The sequence below is a fragment of the Triticum dicoccoides genome, chromosome 5B, assembly GCF_002162155.2.
Source record: "Triticum dicoccoides isolate Atlit2015 ecotype Zavitan chromosome 5B, WEW_v2.0, whole genome shotgun sequence".
NCBI classification, from domain to species: domain Eukaryota; kingdom Viridiplantae; phylum Streptophyta; class Magnoliopsida; order Poales; family Poaceae; genus Triticum; species Triticum dicoccoides.
The window spans coordinates 717110226-717132057 of NC_041389.1; the positions used below are offsets into that span (position 1 = coordinate 717110226).

General features: G+C 46.5%; 1 protein-coding gene across 5 annotated transcripts in view; it reads right to left on the reverse strand.

The window, feature by feature from the left end:
- LOC119312930 (poly [ADP-ribose] polymerase tankyrase-2-like) overlaps nucleotides 1-21115 on the reverse strand; it is a 25351-nt gene extending 4236 nt beyond the window's left edge. The window contains exons 1-7 of one of the 5 annotated variants that reach the window (XM_037588720.1): nucleotides 20852-21112; nucleotides 20595-20765; nucleotides 19992-20123; nucleotides 19484-19620; nucleotides 18603-18689; nucleotides 18207-18329; nucleotides 411-557 (exon numbers count right to left, since the gene is read on the reverse strand). In XM_037588720.1, the coding sequence (XP_037444617.1) occupies nucleotides 411-557; nucleotides 18207-18329; nucleotides 18603-18689; nucleotides 19484-19620; nucleotides 19992-20123; nucleotides 20595-20765; nucleotides 20852-20990 (936 nt within the window). In that variant the 5' untranslated portion in view covers nucleotides 20991-21112. Of the gene's footprint in view, nucleotides 1-410; nucleotides 558-18206; nucleotides 18330-18602; nucleotides 18690-19483; nucleotides 19624-19991; nucleotides 20124-20594; nucleotides 20766-20851 lie in introns of all 5 variants that reach the window. The other 4 variants (XM_037588722.1, XM_037588719.1, XM_037588723.1 and 1 more) reach the window with 4 other exon arrangements.
- Between the last annotated feature and the right edge of the window lie 717 nt (nucleotides 21116-21832).

Genomic DNA, 21832 nt, shown 5'->3' on the forward strand with positions numbered 1-21832 from the left:
CCTCTTTGGCCATCACCCAGTAGGCCACCGTGAATATGGTGGCTATTATGTTTCTTGTATAAGACTACTTAAGCTGGGCTCAGCAATCATCTACCTTGATCTGCACTATATTGATCATCCACCCTTTTTTTCCTCAATACAATGGCATGCCGTTCTCCTGCGTATTCTAGAAAATAAAACTACCAACTTAGCACTTTCTACACACAAATAACTTCACAAGCCCATCAACCCCCAACCAAAGAATTTTTTAAAAGATTATCTAGCATGTATAAAATTCGTGTTCATCGAATCAGAGGCAAAATGAAATGCTAATTTGTTTATGGTAATTCTAACCGGGAAGCTATGGATTAACAGTTGATGCCAAGGTTAAACTAGAAAAATATATAAAATAAACAGGATCTAATGCATACCTGTTTCCTAGACACTCTTGCATGCTGTATTATTCCGTCAACGCTCCAATCATGCACAGTTGGAATACAAGAAGTTACAGGAAATAAGATCTCAACACCTTCCCTTGTACCGCGCTGTGCAGCGAGTTCTATTGGAAACCTACCAGACTGTTATAACCAAAGTTCAACTTCAGAAAAGCACTTCCAGAAAGGCCAGGGGAATAGAAACGAAGAAAGCAAAAAATGTACTCCATAGTTTCAATAATTAAGAAAAAAAATGAGAACTAATTGTGAAAATGACTGTAAAAGAACAGTGTTTGTCCCTTTACACTAGTGTTCCTTCTAGCATCCCCTCGTTCTAGCACCCCCTTGTTCTGACTGCAACGTAACAACGCTGACAGAAATCGAAGCAAGATTCCAAGTTGTCCTGTTTTCTTCGGCGATGACATTGAGCCTTTAAACATAAGTAGCATTGGTACAGTTAATCTTGTACAAGTCCAACCAACTCATACAAGATATGCAGGATTTCAAAAAAATGGTAAAGCAATGTCTTCTATATGTTTCTCACACTAAATACAAATCTTCACTTCACAGGATTTCTTATCCTCCCCTCCATGCAGCCCGTTCCGGCGGTCAGGCTGCTCCGATGCCTCAGCTGGAGGTCATATTTGATGACGAAAGCAGGGGCGGAGACAGGGAGGGGCAAGCAGGGGTCAGACCCCTGCCAATTGCTCGCCCCCCTCAACGATTTGTAGCAGGTAGTGCGTATTATATGCCTAACAGCCGCAGCTAAATACATAATTAGCCCATTTCTTTTTTAGCGTAACATAAGCCCATATATAACAATTAACTGGACCAGCACCAAAGCAGAGAAGCCCATCCAATAATCCATGTACGATGGTGGCTGGCTATTATTTTACCACGGCCCAGTGCCTCATCCATCAGTACGCACATGCGTGTTCTGCACTTCTGCTAGGTCGTTCTTCGCCACCGCCGCTTGCCGTCAGCGTGCCCTGCTAGAGTCTAGGGTGTTTGCCATTACCGCTGGCCGCTACTCGACACTGACAACAACACCAGCCACCACTGATCTGCAGTACGCCGTCGACGCACGGGCATGGGCGGACGGCTCGACGCAGGCGGATCAAATATGGCTAGATCTCGGGTGAGCAGAATACATGAAGCTATATTACACTGATAATAATTATTACTCTCTCTGTTTTATAATAATTGTAGTTCTACGTTTGTCCTAAGTAAAACCAATTTAAGTTTAATCATGTTTATAGAAAAATATGGTAAGATCTACAAAATTAAATATACATAGTGTGCATATTTTTCTATAAGATTCTAATAAAACTATGCTGTTTCAAATATTGATATATTTTTCTGCAAACTTGATAAAACTTGAAGAAGTTTAACTTAGAACAAATTTAGAGCTTCAATTATTTTAAAACAGAGTGGGATTTTTTTTGATAAATTACTACCTTAATCTGCTTAATTAATGTTTCTTATAAAAAGTAAATTAGTCTAGTAATTATGTGAATATTTGTACTAGTCAAAGATCAAGCCGAAGACATCAACAACAAATGGGGTAAATTCTTTTTCAAACCAATTGGTTCAACTTCAAGCTCCAACATTATTACTAATAATAATATATTTTTACAGTTCCAAACAATAATTTTATGTATTATCATCAATGCTATCGTGAGACTTAATATATTGTGATATTCTGTCGTTTGCGTCAACAATGGTGTCTCGCCCCCTCATGTTTAAATCCTGGCTCCGCCCCTGGACGAAGGCTATGCGGTGGTCCAAGAGGAGACGCTGGAAGGCATGGATTAGTTGCTGGGCCTCTTAGACGATCACAAGGATGATGGCGTGAGGGAGGTCCCTCCCCCGAGCACAACCATTCCGAACAGAAGGGTGGCTACGAGGTTACTGGATCAGGAACGTCTCAGCCACAGCCAAACGCGACACAGAGGGAGCCGGAGCCAAGCAGTCGCACGCCGCACCGATGAACCCTGGGACACAAAATCATGCGCCTCGTCGACATTCCCCGGGTCGGATGCACCAGTCGTCGCGTCTAGTGAAGATTCTCGGACCAAGGTTTTCGAGTCAACAAGTCGTTCTGGGGGAGCGACTCTTGAATAGTCGACCTTGCAGTTGAGACTACTCGCGACTCATCGACTAGTCGACACGTTGTTGAGTCGACCTTTTTTTACAACAAGTCATTCAACTCAAAAACAGTGACTCAGACGAGGGCTGAGGAAGGTTACGGCCATCGTCATTGACCCTGCTTTTCAGTACTTGTAGTGATATAGATGTTTGCTGAAGTTGTGACCGATTGAAATTGCAATGTTCAGTTGCCCCTGTGCATCATGGGGGTCGGTCGAGAGAATATCCTATGCTTCAGGTGCTCCAACGTGAGCGCTCCTCTTGGATCTATATCCAACGGACATATAAATATCTGTCAGGCCTCGATGTAATTATCAGACTACTCGGGGGGTTTTGCAAAAATTCGTGAGCTCTTTCCGTGAACATCTGAGATCAAATGGCTCAAGAGCTCTCGGGCACCAGATATTCTGCCGGGGTCGGTCAGCCTGAGAGTGTCACAACGCCGACTACCTCACTCTCCTTTCCTTAATATTGAAATTAGGGAAAACCGGATCAGTAAACTATTGCATCTAAGGGAACAGAGCAGCAGATCCCGGGATAAGAAATATACAGAAATATGGAACTTCACTGCCTTACTTGGAAAGCTAAGCAGGTTATTGACCCACTAATCTTACCTTCCCTCAAACCTTCCACTGAAAAGAGCAGATCCCAGAAAAAAGGATAGCGAATGCAGCTGGGTTGATCCCTATCGATGGAATGGAGCTTATCAACTCATGAATAGCATGGATCACCTTCTACTATACCAGGCTAAGGTGCAACAACGGAAAAAAAGTCAAAAGGAAAGGGATGGCGATTTTCTCGCTTTTGGCATAGCAGGCCTCCCTTTGGGAGGCCCGCGCGACGGGCTATTAGCTCAGTGGTAGAGCGCGCCCCTGATAATTGCGTCGTTGTGCCTAGGCTGTGAGGGCTCTCAGCCACATGGATATTTCAATGTGCTCATCAGTGCCTGACCCGAAGATGTGGATCATCCAAGGCACATTCCCTTGGCCCGCGGGTCTGACACAAGGTTAGAATCCGAGCTCTTCCAGAGTGGTATCTCACTGATGGCTCGCCCCCCTCCCCCCGAAGGGGGCCTTCTTCGCCTTCCACCTAAGCTGCACATGAACACAGCTTACAACTTTCATCGTACTGTGCTCTCCAAAGAGCAACTCTTCTCAAAATCTCAAAACAAAAGGTGCTGAGTTGGAATCCCATTCTAAGGATTCTTGTGGTTCCGGGGAATCCAGTTACAGGAGAACCAGGAACGGGGAGCTCTCCTCTTTTTCCGCCCGACTCTTTGATCTTAAGAATGCTGGTTTTAAGAACGAGTGGTTGCCCTTCTCCGACCTTTACTGCCCAACCGGAGAGCGGACGGCTAATGTGTTCCACTTATTGAACAAGGTCTATGGTCGGTCCGTGACCCCTGACTTGATATTACGTATGTAGACCTGGCCTCCCTCAATAATAGTTGGCTCACCCAATTGACGATTTTCAAAGATCTACGCCAAGCGCCTCGAAGCTTACGAGTGACTCAATCCCAAAGGTCAATCCAGCCAGCCGATTTTCAACAAGGAGTTCACCAGGGAAAGATAAAGTCTAATGACAGACACTGGTAATTCTCTCACTGGGCCAGCCACTAGAATCAGTCAATGAAAAAGCAAGCAAGGAGATGTCCTCACTGGACATTTATCCTATTTGTGAAATCGTTTCTATGTTTCTGAGACCCGGAAACCTGTCAAGTAAGTAGGGATTTCTTTCTCCCCATCCATGGTTTTTTCTGCGCTTTCATAAACTCATAGTTAGTGTAGTTTGGTGTAGTCTTTGTGGCCGGCCAGGACGAACTGGATTCGAACCAGATAAGAGTTGTGCATTCCCTTCTTTCCAAGCGTCCCTTTGATTTCGCAGTATATATTTCTCTACCAAATTAGAGTGCACAGTCATTTTTCTATTGATGTTCCCAGAAATTCAGTTCACTAGAGAACACCTTACAGGTTGGTCATGGGTATGGGTATGCGCCATACCCCTCAGTTACACACAGAGTTCCGGAATTTCACATTTGTGAGAAGAAAGGGTATGTGTGTTTGAAAGGAGTGGTGCAAGAACATATTCTGAGCCTCAGTCAACACAAGCAAAGCCATGCTTTTTTGCAAAAATGAAAAAAGAGAAATAGAAAGCCAAGGTCGAGCTTAAGAGGTGTCCACTAAATCTTTCCTGTTGTTGCGCGGGATCAAAGAGATTCTTTCTAATAGAATGGGCCAGTCAAGGTACTGGATAGATGCCAGAATCGGTAAAGGAACCCTTTGGTGAGCTGTCTTCTTCCTAAAGAACTATAACCATATCCTCGAAAACAACAACCCGCTTTCTTCTAACAAAGGGAGATTCCTTTCTGTTTGGATGAAGGATATGAATGGAAAAGCTAAGCAATGAAAAGGCATGAGCAGAACAGAGGAGATTCTCCGGTTGAAAGTCTATAGTTCGTGGTTCTCACCATGGCCCGGCCCGGACTTGTATGATTTATCCTATATGTTTTAGGAGTTGTGCCTTGAGTAGAAAGGTCCATTCGTTGAAGGGCCTCTCCTTTCCGTTGTCTACGAGATATTTCTCATTTGGCCTAGAATTTGCACAAGAGCACTCTAGTATTGCACAGGATCGTTCCTCGCAGAGAAGAGCAGTCTTGATCCATCCACCTGGGAACCCTGAAAGCTTGCTTCGGCACTAGTCCATCCCAGCAAGAAAACAGATGTGAGTGCTTTAACGCGGTTGGCTTTCTAGCTAGAAAATCCCTTGCCCAACAGGAACAGGATCTCTTGCCAGCACGGGCACGAATCGAACTGCGGATCAGGTGTGTGGAAACGAATCTCTTGGATGCTCTGGGATTGGGGAAGCGAAAGCAGTTATCGAGTCAAGTCAGGAAAGCAGTCGAGCTACTACGGTACAAGAAGAATCTGTATTCCTATAACGGCAATCAAAGAAAATCTCGTTCTGATCCTATAACTTAACTAAACTTAACTAAGTAGTAAAGAGAAGATTAGGATGAGTAAGCCCTGACTTCAAGTCTATGTATAGCAACTAGCTATATTACTACTTATTAGTCATACTTTATCTCGATGGACCTATTGTCGCCTATTTAGTTTATAATAAAGTCTTCTATAGTTACTGGCATATTACTCCCATCAGTGAGAATTGTATACGTAGAAGTAAGTTTAGGATGAGGTTTCCGATCCGGTTGGTGTTCCGACATCCCAAATCGAGGTGGCTCTAAACTCAGGTTTGCCTACCTCTCTAGTTAACATTGGGGAAGAGGATCGGTTGTAGTCTTACCACTCCGACTAGTAAAGACTCCACGTGGGTGAACTTCAGGTTGAGGTGGAAGTCTCCCTTGTAGATGGTTGTGAGGCTACCATACGAGTGGTCAATGTTCGCTCATTTTGAAGGTTCATTCTGCTTTTGGTCTTCAAGAAATTCAGAATATTTCTGAATTCCCGTTTTTGCGCTGGTCAAGCGTGTCCCCTCCAGAAAATCCGTAATGGGATCGTCCTGAGCAGGCGGGGCGTCCTGAGCAGGTGGGGGTCCAGAATCAATTCCAAAGTCCAGTGCCAACTTCATGATCAAAATCAACTATCACCTTCTCGGGACTCGACCTGGAACTTCATATCTTGCCGAGATCTTCATCCCTAAGGATACTTGACAATAGTATTGTTAGAGTGGATACACAACTCACAAAAAATACAAGAAGTCAACTAGGCGGACTAGTCCCGGGGCAGTCGCGTCATCGGCAGCATAAGTTCCCAGCGCTCTAGTGGCTCCGCTCACGACAAGGGTGAAGGAAATATGCCCTAGAAGCAATAATAAAGTTGTTATTTATATTTCCTTATATCATGATAAATGTTAATTATTCATGCTAGAATTGTATTAACCGGAAACTTAGTACGTGTGTGGATACATAGACAAAACATTGTGTCCCTAGTATGCCTCTACTTGACTAGCTCGTTAATCAAAGATGGTTATGTTTCCTAACCATAGGGATGGCAGCTGCTCAGCGTCAGCCTCCTTCTGGGTCTCAACCAACTCCTCAGTCACGATCAGGGTCTCGATGATGGCCGCATTGGCGGCGGCGTACTCATTAGAGTGCTTAGGGTTGCCCGAGATCATGATCACCCTGTTGGGGCCTAGCATCTTGAGCTTGAGGTAGACGTAGCAGAGTCTAGCCATTAGTTTGGCATAACCAGACAGCCCAGGATGGTGTGGTAGCCACTCTGAAGGTTAACCACCTCGAAGATGACGATCTTGACCCGAAAGTTGTCATCATCACCAAATACGACCGCCAGGGCCTCTCCGACTGAAGGCGAGTCAATGCTTCATGATGTTGCACTCCCACGTGGAATGTGTGGATGGTCTCTCCATGTCATGGAACTTGCAGGACTCATCTAAAATTTGTGCTACTGCCACTGGCGGTTATGTTGCATATTAGCTGTCGTTGCGATTACTCCTCCGGTTGGAGTCAGAGCGACCCTTCTTCCCAGAGGATTCGACGTTCACCTTGCCTTTGTCCTGAGCAGTCGGGACCTTCGAGCATATGGTTTCTTCACCGGTGGCATACTTGTTGGCAATCTCCATGTGCCGACCCATGGACAGGCCAGCTTCTACCTTAGGACCTCATAAGTAACTCCCTGCTTGAAGGCTTGAATGGCCTGCGGCTCTACGACATTCTCAATGGAGTTACGAAGACGGGCCCAGCGATTGGTGTATTCGCGGACTGACTCTCCGTCCTTCTGGACGCAATTCAAGGGATCCTGGCACTTTGTCGGGCCTTGCGTATGTGCCCTCAAAGTTCTTGAGAAAGGTATCATGAAGGTCATCCTAGTCGTAAATGTAGTCTACAGGCAAGTTGTTAAGCTATGCTCACGCCGAACCCTCCAGCATCAAGTGAAGACTGTGGATGCTCGTGCCTCCACCAATGTTGCTAGCTATCAAATACTCCCTCTGTTCCTAAATATATGATGTTTTGGCAGTTCAATTCAACTGCCATCACTCTAGAAAAGGCTCAATCCACATGTGCCAACTGGAGCAGATAAGATCGAGTGACCCTAAGACGAACGACCGACGAACCTCACTGTTGGAGATATGCCCTAGAGGGAATCATGTATGATGATATTTCCTGTGCTTATGAATAAATATAGTCCTTGGACATTATCAATGATGTGTATCAGCAAGTATGTGACTTGTTTGTAGGACTATGCATTGTATGATGACTGTCCTAAAAGGTCCCTAGTCGAAAGGGCTGTGTGGACGCGCAGCCGACTAGACTAGCATATGACACGGTCGATGGCTTGGTCTCACTAGCCATGGAGCATTGGATGCTAACCGGATAATATGGACTTGGAAAGGTCTGGTCGGATTCGACGTAGTCGGATCCGAGTCGAGATAAGGTCTGAGTCGGACAGACCCAACTATGAGACGCAGCAATATGTCATCTGTGAGTCTCTAGTACAGCATACATTCTATGTCCTAAGACCTGAGCTGACGCATGTACTCGAGATGGTGACAGACTTGCTTTGGGCCGACCAAACGCTACTCTGTGACTGGGTAGTTACAAAGGTAGGTTTCGGGTTTGTCCAGTCCCATGCTGCGAGACATGGTCGAGCAAGATGGGATTTGCCCCTCCGATCAGGTGAGATATACTCTGGGCCCCTCGTGTGATCCGACCAGGATAAGCATGGCCATGCGACAAGGATTATGAGATAATCTGGATAGTGGTCGGTATCACTGGAACGAGAAAGAGGTCGGGCTAGCACAAGGATGACAGTCTCGCCTTGAGCCCGACAACATATATCGTGAGGCAAAGGGAACAGAAGTGTGACACGTTGTACAGGTTCGCCTAACCAGCTTCATAGTCTGCTTGATGGTCGGCACGCCTTGCTAGAGGCCGCTACCAACCGTGCAGGTCGGAGGTGATCCAAACTGTGACCAAGCTGACTTGAACCTAAGGGGTCGCGCGCTTAAGGGAAGGAACCTACAAGGTCGGTTCGTAGGACACTGGTCGGATGTTATCCAAACTGGACTAGAAACGTGACCGAGTAGACTTTGGGCTTTAGGGTCCGTGCGAGGCCCAAGTGTTGAGCCTACGACGGACGCCAATATAAAGTGGAGGTGCGACACACTCATGCAGTTGATCACTTCGGCGTTGCGATTAGGGTTTGCATGTGTTGCGAATAGCCACCTCCACTCGCCGCCGACTGTGTGATCGGACCTAGCAGTCCGCCGCACGGTGTTCCTCCTGCACGCGCGGATACCGTTAGAGGTGGTGCACTTGCGCTGCTCCGGCGAACTTGTACGTGGGATCGGACGATCGGCTGTTCGAGGGAGATCGAACGAGGAGACAAACCACGCGGACGCGCTGCCCCAATTCTTCTTCCGCTGCACGGCACTGAGCGTCTAGTGGTAACGAACTGTGATCCATCTCCCGTAGCATGTTCCTGTTGTTCTGCGCGTAGGAAAATTTCAATTTGCAGTCAACGCACCCTACCGTAGATCCCAACAGTGGTATCAGAGCCTCTGCTATAGGATTTGGATTCAGATCGTATGCATATGAGATCTGTTGTCGTTGATAAGATCGGCTATGTGCACAGTTGATGTGATCAACTGCACATGGGGATCGTTGAGGCTATGTTTTCTGTCAATTGGGATCGATGAGGTCGTGACACGACCTACGCCTACCGGTCGGTCATTCGCCATCGGGGTTAATAGTGAAACGTAAATCCAAATCGGATTCGCAATGATCAATATGATCGGTCAAATCGGAAAATTCGGCGTGAACAAAGTTCAGATGCGATCTGTGATTTCCGAAAACGTCGGGCGTAGCCTGCGTGTGCGTAGCGCCGTGTATTTCGTATCCGACACACAAACCGGTAGAATGCGATTCTATGCATAACTTTGTTTTGCAGGTTTGATGTGAATAGTATGGCTCATGTGTATGTGATGCATGTGTGTAATTTATACGTGGCCTGCGTGTCATGTTTGTCAGCCGACAGGAGCCAAAGTGCTGTCATTATATTGTATAACGACCTGCGTGTCGACTTCTGATGCTCTATGTAAAATTCATTACTAGTTGTAGTAGTTGGATAATAGAGATCAGGTTGGTGGCTTGGTGTCCCGGCGTGACAAACAAATGGAGTTCGTAGATGGTCATCGGAGTCGGAGCCGACCTGGAAGAACGTCCATGAAGGAGCCATACTATTTCACAATATGTGTTTATTTGTGATTGTTATGCTTCTTTGTTTCTACGCATGTTAGAATGGTAGAATGATCCCTCATGAATATCAAGCGAATTGCCATCCCCGATGTTGCACCTTCGCACGTCAAGTACGTCTAGTAGTGGGTTCATAAAATTGGGGCGCTGGGTGTCCTTGAACTGAAGGGTTCGTGACGGACACGGACATGCACTGCATCAGGTTAACTTGACAAGGCTATCAAAACGGTTTTGGGCCTTGTGGCAAAGGTTGGAAGCCGGGGTATGAGATACCTTCCCGACCGACAGGAGTCGTATAGATATACGATTAGCAAGGAGTTGCTTACCGGATAGGTATGTTGGCTAGCAGTGATGCTAAAGCTCACTAGTCGCATGCGCTAGTCGGATCCTGAATCACTGAGAGTTTGCGGAGGGATGCTGACTTCAGTGGGAGTATTTTTGTTTAGGCTAGAATTACTCTACATAAACACATTGCTTAGTGATTGCATATTTTCTGTTGTAGATCAATGGCACCACCTGCTCAACCCAACTTTGCATTGAAATCAATTCTGGAAATGGATAAACTAAATGGAACAAACTTTACCACCCGGTATAGAAATCTAAGAATTGTTCTCAAGCATGATAAAAAGGAACATGTTCTAGAGGATCCACTTCCAGAGGAACCTGCCGATAATGCTAATGCCACAACTAAGAATGCCTACCAGAAACTCGTTGATGAATCAACGGAGATCAGCTGTCTGATGCTGGCTTGTATGGAGGAGCCCGATTTGCAACAGCATTTCAAAAATGTTGAGGCTTACGATATGATCGAGAGTCTCAAGAGCATGTTTCAGACACAGGCTAGGACCGAAAGGTTCAACGACTGGCGATCCTTGATGGATTGCAAGCTGAAGGAAGGTGATCCACTGAGCCCACATGTGATCAAGATGATCGGATATGTGCAAGCTTTGGATCGTTTGGGCTTCCCGCTCTTGGATGAGCTGGCTACTAATGCTGTTCTGGGTTCTCTTCCGCCCAGCTACGGGACGTTCATCTCGAACTATCATATGCATGGCATGGATAAGAAGCTCACTGAATTGCATGGGATGCTCAAAGTGGCAGAGCAGGATATTAAGAAAGGCACGCATCAAGTGTTGATGGTGCAGAAATCGGCTAAGTTCAAGAAGAGTTGGTCCAAGAAAAAGGCTAAGGCAAAGGGCACGGAGACGGTAACCTCCGCCGCTGCGCCAAAGTCTGGACCGGACTCGAAGACCGTTTGCTTTCACTGCAAGGAGACCGGACACTGGAAGAGGAACTGTAGCAAGTGGCTTGCAGAGCATGGTAAGAAGGCCGGGAATGCTGCTTCAGGCAAAGGTACACTTGTTGCATATGTTATAGACATTTACCTTGCTGACATACCTAGTAGCTCTTGGGTATTTGATACCGGATCGGTTGTTCATATTTGCAACTCGATGCAAGGGCTGGTAAGAACTAGGCGTGTGGCACAAGGGGAGATTGACATCAGGGTCGGCAACAAAGCAAGAGTTGTTGCGTTGGAGGTCGGCACGATGCAGCTCCAGCTTCCTTCTGGATTCATTATGGAATTGAATAATTGTTATTACATTCCTGCACTTAGTCGAAACATTATTTCTGCCTCATGTTTGATGTGTCAAGGTTATGAATTCAATTTAAAGGACAATGGTTGTTCGATATTTTTGAATGGTATGTTCCACGGCTATGCACCCATTGTAGATGGGCTATTTATATTGAATCTAGAACAGGAACCGGTCTATAACGTGAATGTCAAGAGGCATAAGCCTAATGAGATAAATCCAACATACTTCTGGCATTGCCGGCTTGGACACATTAGTCTGAAACGCATGAAGAAGCTCCGTGATGATGGGCTCCTAACTTCGTCCGACTTCAGGTCGTTCGAGACATGTGAATCATGCTTGCTCGGCAAGATGACTAAGTCTCCTTTCGCAAAGAGTTGCGAGAGGGCGTCCGAGCTGTTGGAGCTTATACACAGTGATGTGTGTGGTCCAATGAGCACAACTGCCAGAGGTGGCTATCAGTACTTCGTGACTTTTACCGACGACTTGAGTAGATATGGACATATCTATTTGATGAGGCACAAGTCGGAAACTTTTGAAAAGTTCAAAGAGTTTCAGAACGAGGTTGAGAATCAGCTCGGCAAGACTATAAAGCTTCTGCGATCTGATCGTGGAGGTGAGTACATGAGTCAGGAGTTTGATGATCATCTGAGAAGTCGAGGTATAGTACCTCAGCTCACACCTCCGGGTACGCCGCAGAGAAACGGCGTGTCAGAACGGAAGAATAGGACCTTGTTGGACATGGTCCGGTCTATGATGAGCAAATCGGATTTACCATTGTCATTCTGGGGATACGCTCTAGAAACTGCAGCTTTCACACTTAACAGGGTACCATCAAAATCCGTAGACAAGACGCCACATGAGATGTGGACCGGGAAGAGTCCCAGTTTGTCTTTTCTAAAGATTTGGGGTTGTGAAGCATTTGTCAAGCGACTTATGTCAGACAAGCTTACACCTAAATCGGATAAATGCATATTCGTGGGATATCCGAGGGAAACCTTGGGATATAGCTTCTACAACCAAGAAGAGAACAAAGTGTTTGTTGCTCGGAACGGGGTTTTCCTTGAGAAAGAGTTTCTCAGTCAGGAGGCCAGTGGGAGGACGGTTCGACTCGAAGAAATTCGAGGACCACTCGGGGACGGCTCGGCTGGTGATGAGATCATACCGGAGTCAGTCAGGGAACCCACAGTGGAAGCGGCGGAACCACAGAGGTCGGAAAGATTGCGCAGAGTGCGCGATGTATTGTTGCTAGAAAGCGACGAGCCAGCCACATATGCGGAAGCGATGGTGAGCCCAGATTCCGAGGCATGGCTGGAGGCCATGAGATCCGAGTTAAAGTCCATGGATGAGAATCAAGTCTGGGACTTGGTTGATCCGCCGCCTGGCGTAACAGCCATTGGTTGCAAATGGGTCTTTAAGAAAAAAATCGATGTGGATGAAAATGTTCAGATCCACAAAGCTCGGCTTGTCGCTAACGGTTATGGACAAGTTCAAGGAATTGACTACGACGAGACTTACTCGCCGGTAGCGATGCTGAAATCGATGAGGATCATACTAGCTATAGCTGCATATTTCGATTACGAGATATGGCAGATGGATGTCAAAACGGCTTTCCTTCATGGAAATTTAACCGAGGACGTGTATATGATATAGCCCGAGGGTTTTGTCGATCCAACTAGCACTAGTAAGGTATGCAAGCTCAAGAGATCCATTTATGGGTTGAAGCAAGCATCTCGGAGTTGGAACATTCATTTTGATGAGGTCGTCACTGGTCTCGGTTTCATCAAAAGCGAAGAGGACTCTTGTTTATACAAGAAGTTAAGTGGGAGCTCGATAGTGTTTTTGATCTTGTATGTGGATGACATATTGTTGATCGGAAACAATGTTTCGATGCTAAACTTGGTCAAGGAATCATTGAATGGCAAGTTTTCGATGAAGGACCTAGGTGAGGCAGTCTATATTTTAGGCATTAAGATCTATAGAGATAGATCGAGGAGGCTGCTCGGCTTAAGCCAGAGCACGTACATAGATAAAGTGTTGAAGCGGTTCAACATGAGTGAGGCAAAGAAAGGGTTCTTGCCACTCTCACATGGTATAAAGCTAAGCAAGACTCAGAGTCCTTCGACATCTGATGAGCGAAGCAGGATGAGTAGGATTTCGTATGCCTCGGCAATCGGATCCATCATGTATGCCATGATATGTACAAGGCCTGATGTTGCTTTTGCAATAAGCCTAACAAGTAGATACCAGGCCAACCCAGGTGAGAGTCACTGGGTAGCGGTGAAGACTATTTTGAAGTACCTGAAAAGGACTAAATAGATGTTCCTAGTTTATGGAGGTGAGGAAGAGCTCGTCGTAAGGGGTTACGTCGATGCTAGTTTCCAAACCGACAGAGATGATTGTCGATCACAGTCCGGATTCGTGTACGTCCTGAACGGAGGAGCAGTGCACTGGATGAGTTCCAAGCAGGATACGGTGGCCGATTCTACCACAGAAGCCGAATACATTGCGGCTTGTGAAGCTGCAAAGGAAGGTGTTTGGATCCGGCATTTTCTGGATGATCTTGGTATTCTCCCAGCCTCGGTGAAACCGTTGGACCTTTATTGTGATAATTCTGGTGCCATCGCACAAGCCAAGGAGCCGAGGAATCACCACAAGGTCAGACATATAGATCGGAAATATCACCTGATACGAAAGATCGTAAAGAATGGTGATGTAGAGTTATGCAAGATTCACACGGATGCAAATGTTGCAGATCCGTTGACTAAGCCGCTTCCACAACCCAAGCATGAGGGGCACATTGGAGCTATGGGCATTCGATGTCTATTTGATTGACTCTAGTGCAAGTGGGAGACTGTTGGAGATATGCCCTAGAGGCAATCATGTATGCTGATATTTCCTATGTGTTTATGAATAAAGATAGTCCTTGGACATTATCAATGATGTGTATCAGCAAGTATGTGACTTCTTTGTGGGATTATGCATTGTATGATGACTGTCCTAAAAGGTCCCTAGTCGAAAGGGTTGTGTGGACGCGCAGCCGACTAGACTAGCATATGACACGGTCGATGGCTTGGTCTCACTAGCCATGGAGCATTGGATGCTAACCGGATAATATGGACTTGGAAAGGTCTGGTCGGATTCGACGTAGTCGGATCCGAGTCGAGATAAGGTCTGAGTCGGACAGACCCAACTATGAGACGCAGCGATATGTCATCTGTGAGTCTCTAGTACAACATACATTCTATGTCCTAAGACCTGAGCTGACGCATGTACTCAGGATGGTGACAGACTTGCTTTGGGCCGACCAAACGCTACTCCGTGACTGGGTAGTTACAAAGGTAGGTTTCGGGTTTGTCCAGTCCCATGCTGCGAGACATGGTCGAGCAAGATGGGATTTACCCCTCCGATCAGGAGAGATATACTATGGGCCCCTCGTGTGATCCGACCAGGATAAGCATGGCCATGCGACAAGGATTATGAGATAATCCGGATAGTGGTCGGTATCACTGGAACGAGAAAGAGGTCGGGCTAGCACAAGGATGACAGTCTCGCCTTGAGCCCGACAACATATATCGTGAGGCAAAGGGAACAGAAGTGTGACACGTTGTACAGGTTCGCCTAACCAGCTTCATAGTCTGCTTGGTGGTCGGCACGCCTTGCTAGAGGCCGCTACCAACCGTGCAAGTCGGAGGTGATCCGAACTGTGACCAAGCTGACTTGAACCTAAGGGGTCGCACGCTTAAGGGAAGGAACCTACGAGGTCGGTTCGTAAGACACTGGTCGGATGTTATCCGAACTGGACTAGGAACGTGACCGAGTAGACTTTGGGCTTTAGGGTCCGTGCGAGGCCCAAGTGTTGAGCCTACAACGGACGCCTATATAAAGTGGAGGTGCGGCACACTCATGCGGTTGATCGCTTCGGCGTTGCGACTAGGGTTTGCATGTGTTGCGAATAGCCACCTCCACTCGCCGCCGACTGTGTGATCGGACCTAGCAGTCCGCCGCACGGTGTTCCTCCTGCACGCGCGGATACCGTTAGAGGCGGTGCACTTGCGCCGCTCCGGCGAACTTGTACGTGGGATCGGACGATCGGCTGTTCGAGGGAGATCGGACGAGGAGACGAACCACGCGGACGCGCTGCCCCAATTCTTCTTTCGCTGCACGGCACTACGCTTCTAGTGGTAACGAACTGTGATCCATCTCCCGTAGCATGTTCCTGTTGTTCTGCGCGTAGGAAAAATTCAATTTGCAGTCAACGCACCCTACCGTAGATCCCAACACTCATCTCCAAGGCGATCAGTACACACCTTGGCCACTCAGATGGCCTCAAGGTCATCCCACGCGTCGAAGGGTCCTGGTCCCAGGCCCCGAGGAGGGCAGGGTCGATGTCGCTCCACGCGGATTCAAATGATATCGTTAGGCGCGTCGGGGCGGCGATTGTTTGATCAACTTGGATGAGACGAGTCCACGGTGAAGCATTGTACCGACTTGGAAGCCAATAAGCATTGTGATGACATGGTCATGTTCTAGTGCTCCACAATTGTTCACAGCAACGAGGTGAGTCAGAGGTGTGCCTTTGGCACATTGGTAGGCGGGATGAGGAAGTTGGCGAGCGCACCGGCTTCTCGGCGGGTGTATGATGAATGTGCGCGCCCTCTGTCTCCTGGCTCGTCATGGAGCCACGCACCCCATAGCATCTTTGTGCGGTTGATGAAGTGAGATGTTGGCGCGTCCGGCGCATCCCACGCGCCAACGCCCTGGAGCTCACGCTCTCGTGTGTCGAGGGCCGCTCTTTCCTCAGCGAGACGCTACTTCTCAGCAAGAACCACACGTGAGGCCTTGACGTCCTTTTGCGTTTCCTAGTCGCCCTCGATGAGGGTATGCAGGAGTTCATCCACCGCCTCTCAGGCCACTGTGTCTGTCGCAGCTGCACCAACATTGTTGTTGGTCGTGTACACCTCCGCAACGGAAGTGGGAACTATATGAGCTCTCATGCCCGCCGGACTCGAGTCCAAGAAGGGCAAAATGTAGTTGGAATTGAAAAACGCCACCGAGATGGGAAGCAACATTGTCGGCATGCGTCACTAGGGGAGATCCCAGTGAATGCTTGAGACCCGGCCCCGTTAATTAGAGTGGATACGAATGTTGAAGGCACATTATGTCAGAGCGATTGGCGATGAAGTGCATGCTCCTAGCAAAGGTCAACATGCCCTCAAGAAGAACTGCAGAGGCAGGATGCACGCAAAGTCATCGGCAACGAAGTGGAACATATCGAAACGCACAAGCTGCTAGGGCCTGAGCCCACCGCCGATTGCTAGAGGGGATCCCATCTAGACCACTCCTCCAGCACGCACTTGCCCAAAGTGGGTGCCAACTATCGCGGGGATTTCATGGCAATACTCATGATTTGGGGAATCTGTGAAAGCGAGGCGCACCTAGATGATCTAGGTACGGGATTTCACACATAAGAGGTATTACCCAAGTTTCGACCCCCTATTCTAGGGATAACACCCTACTCCTAGAACAATGGTTGTTAGGCCTTGCAAATGCAAGGTGCTTATGGGAGGTGCTTAGAAAAATAAACCAATATTTTCTAATCACTAGTGCTTATTTGTAGAGGGTAAACGCTTAATTAAGCACCCCTCATATAGAGATAAGCACCGGTGCTTGAGAAAAACCAGGTTTATTTTACAAAGCACCTCCACTAAGCGCCTTGCATTGTACATGGCCTTATGAGCCATGATGATGGTCGTTACTGATGGAATTAACCCCCCCCCCCCCATAATGTTGTCGTGAAGGCACCATTGGTGATGTCTCCATTTATTGAACATGCCTGGTTCAATTGGATGAAAGCCATGGCATTTATTAGTCAAATGGACTTCAAGATGCCAGCACAGCCGTGTTATTCTCCTCATGCACACTCAAGTTGTCTGAACCAGCTCGGTCGGATCCTTGCCATGGGCCTACCTAGGAGGGATCCCGCTGTCACTAAGTTTGGTGCATTTGTTAGGATGTATTATGATCATGGAAATATTTCTAATAAAAAGGTAAGTGCACTAAAGTCTAACTAATGAAGGCTGCCAAAAGCCTCAATGGCAGTTTAATTAATTCTAATTTCATAAGAAAACACATGACCCCTAGAATTCTATTTGCACAAGGCGTGTTACACAAGACAGTAATGGTTGGGGTGCACAATTGCGCGCCGCCTAAGATGAAGGTGTGCGCTCGTTTCTCCATCTCGAAGAAAAAAAGGAAAAAAAAACTAGCCTCCATCGCACAAAGAATAAAACTCTCACCTCAACCAACCAGCAGATGACACGTGGCCCTCACATCCATCTCGAAAAGAAAACAAAAGAAAAGCCTCACTTCCATCTTAAAAAAAAGAACATTTTTCTCATGAAAAAAAACTGTTCCCACCACAACCAACAAGCAGATGCCACTTGACATAGCTGGTTGCTCACCCTTTCTTTCCCCCATAATGGGTTTAATTCTAATTTTAGATTCTAGGATCTTGGATTGAGCAAAAGAATTTGATCCTAGCAAGAATCAAAGGGCTAGTTTGGGAGAGCTCCAACTCTTTGATTTTTGAAGGATATAAGTACGTAGGCTAAAATAAGATGATTTAAGCCTAACATAGAATGCACCCCCCCCCCCCCAAACACCCCCAATTCCAGCTCCATTAATTATTGAAACTATGGATACCCAGCTCCACTAATTTGTGGGCCTGTTTGCGAGAGCACCAGCTCCAAGAATACGCTGTTAACATCAGTTGTGGTGTTCAAGTAATTGACATGGCATGGCATAAAGGTACAACAATCTTACAGGGTCAGGAACATTAGGGTCGGCACCAGCTTCCAGTAACAACTTCAAGCATGCAGTTGAGCCTTTCATCTCAGCAGCAACAACTAAAGGGGCTAGAATACCGTCATTGACATCCGCACCAGCCTGCAAACAAAATATTATTACAAATCAGTTCATACAGGAACTCTCTATGGGCTGTTTGGTTCATTGCCTATTAGAAACGGCGTTTTCTAGTGTAAAACCTTAGTGTAGCGCGGCCACAAAAAAATGTCTCAAAGGTAGCTCAAATAATAAACCATCGAAGAAGGCCAAACCTACATTAGTGTCGAAAAATGTAGCATTGAACCAAATTTGGCTTAAGTAGTTCTAATTTTCTAAGGCCTAACACAACGAAAATGAAGACTGCAAGCACAATACCTCAACCAGGAGCTTGACACATTTCACTGAGGGAGCAGTTATAGCAACAAGAAGAGGGGTGTCAATACCAGGTATTTTCTTGTTACACTGGCAAAAAACAGATAACACACGATTTACTATACTGAAGTAAGATGTAGGAAAGAGCATTCAAATAGAAGGAAGAATGCATTTGTTGTCCTGTGGCCTACTGTAAAAGAAGAAGGGGGGAAATCAATAGCATTGCAAAAGCAAACATGTAGTGTATCGACAAGAGTTTCTGGAATAATATATTGAGCATTAATGCCTTAGTGGCCATTTTTAGCAATTAGACCCTTTTTTTAGTTCAGTCCCATGTATCGATTCAAAGGAGTAGACGTACAACAATAACAGCCCACCCGTTTAATCTTTTATTCTCAAGCAAGCTGGGTAGGCTAGAGCCAAGAGATGAACCCACCAAGGGGCACCAAAAGGAGTAAACGTATATGAAAGAAAAATATATTTCATCATGATTTACTAGAGGGAATACAAATTCAGAAAGTTGCAGTGGAGCCTATATTGAAGAAGCAAGTAGGATGGAGCTGCAAGAAGATATGGCGTACAGGGTATGCATGGAGCTAGATTTATTTTGTGAAGTCAAGAAACCATAGATGGCCAGAGCTCTTTGAGAATGCTGCCTTACTAGTAGAACTTAAAGAAAAGTTAACAGAGTGCGCTTAGTCACTGCTACAAAGGCGTGATTTTGAATAATTGCTAAAAGTTGTATAATTTAGCTAATTGCGCTCAGACTTCACAACTGTTGAAGAAAAGCAGTCAAGCGGACTCAACACAACTGCCAAGTAAATGAAACATGAAACAATGCAGCTAGCCAAAATTAGGAGGAAATAGTATGTTGTAAAACCTACATCCGCGTTGTTCTCCAACAAAATTTGCATAATTTCATCATGCCCTTCAATGGCAGCGGCATACAGTGGTGTCCCATCAACACATACTGGGTCAACAGAGACTCCCTTTGCAAGCAAGAGTTCCACCATTTTACGGTCTCCTAAGTAAAGCAAAAAAGATGAAAAGAGAATACAATAGGAAATTACTACAAAGTAGAACTGATTGTGTGATGGGGAAAATTCAATATGATCAAGATCCACACCAACTAAAACTGCATGCACTGGAATAGTTACAATTACAAAACAGACAAGGGGGCAGAAAAAATGGGCAACTTTTAAATCCTAATGAAATCACCCAGGACAAGTAAATGGCACTAATGTTCTTCTACTCGCATAGAATTAAAATTATGAAAAAATTGTCAAACAACTTCTTCTTCTACATCTTTCCAGCACACATAGACATCATAATGGAACAGTATTGTTAGGCACCGGAAGAAAAATGCCATGTGCTGTGCTGGCAGAGAAGTACCTGCTGTAGCAGCATGGTGAAGTGGGGCAAACCCTTCGTCGTCAGCCTTGCCTGGATCTGCCCCATGATCAAGAAGATAACTGGCGGTATCCATGATTCCACGAAGCAATGCCACAAGCAGAGGCGTTCGACCTATAAAAATGAAGACGTTTCCTATCAGAGCATGTTGGAACGTACAAAGTTGCATAAATATTCAGTAATGATAACTGGCAACCGTTCCCCAGGAACCAATCCCCAGCAAATGCCCTCACGGCCAAAAGATCCAGATGGCACGGATGGCAGTTTCTGAAGAAATTTGCCTTGAAACAAACGAACTTCCATGGACTAACACTTAAAATGCCACGCCCGCAACACTAAAAATGCCATCTGGGTCGTTCGCAAATGCCATCTCTGGCAACGAACGTTCCCCAGCTATTTGGGTCCTAAATTTTTGATAACATAGCACTTGTTTTCTAGCATTACAGTTGTAAACTGCTGGTCTAGGAAGTTTTCTATAGCCCGATTCTGAACGCAAGCCACATACAGTTTATTTCGACACATATTCCGTACACACAAGTCAACATACAGTTTAGAGGCAAATTAAGAGGCAGCAGAGGCACGCACCTGCGTCATCGACGGCGTCCACATCGACCCCTAGCCCCTCGACCAGGTACCTGCACACCCGTAGCCTCCCCTTCCCGGCGGCGAAGTGCAGCGCCCCGAGACCTTCTTCCTTGGCCGCATCCACCACCTCCCTGTGGCGGCCCCTGCCCTTATCCAGATCTCTCACCAGCCCTGCGACGCGACGAACGGGAGAGTCAGTGCCTCCCCGATTCAAACGCCGGCCGGCCAAAACCCGCCCGGAATCGAAGCCCTCGTACTCTTGAAGAGGCGGAGGTCGCCGCGGCGAGCCGCGTGGAGGAGCGGATGCGATCCGTCGGCGGCCGGAGGGGTCGGGCTAGGGTTTGGAGGGGCGGCGCGGCGCTTAGCTGAGGTGGCCGCGGGGTGACGCCGCGCCATGGCGACCGGTGGTGTCGAGGTGGTGGGATTTTGGAGGGGAGAGAGAGAGGCAGCAGGCCGGAGGCGGAGCGGCGTGTCAATCGGCGGTGGAAATGCTGCGCGTACGCCTTGGGTGTACACAGAGCGTGGGCTGAAGTGGCCAAACACGTTTAAGAGCAACTGCAACAACAAATCACAGGTTTTGTCCGCGGACGTGTCCGCTCCTCTTCCTTAATTTGTAAGATGGCAATGGTTATGATAATTTCCGTGTGAGGCGTTCCCGAATCTATTTTCATAAGATACGGTATAAAAGTATTTGGCTACTGACGACAATCCGATCCGAATTTGAGTCTGACTAATAGGATAACCTGACTTCTAAATTTTGAATCCGAATTATTATCCGCATGGTGCCAATGTCATAAAACCCTTTTAAGCCATTCATTATCACCAAGATTATACTTCACAAGCATATGCAACTTCAAACTACGTAATTGTTAATGAGTCATAAATTGTCGTGTCGACGACAACCTTGATGTGATAATATTCATTGTATCCACCCAACTCCTCTGGTATCTTTTTCGTTATATGTCACAACCACCATGTGTATCGAGATTCTGGAAGAAAAAAAATCCACACTATTCGGAATTGCTTTTGCTTGGTCAGTTATGATATCTTTTCATCGACGATTTGACATACATGTAAGCCATGCTTGAAATAACCAAAGAAATGTACCAGAATGTTCATGTGATGATAAAGCACATCCTAGCAACACTGATTGGCCATGATGATTGAGTTTGACAAAACAAACAAAAGACATATCATATTTGCTCATCAATTATGTTGTGTCAAAAGTAATGACATCA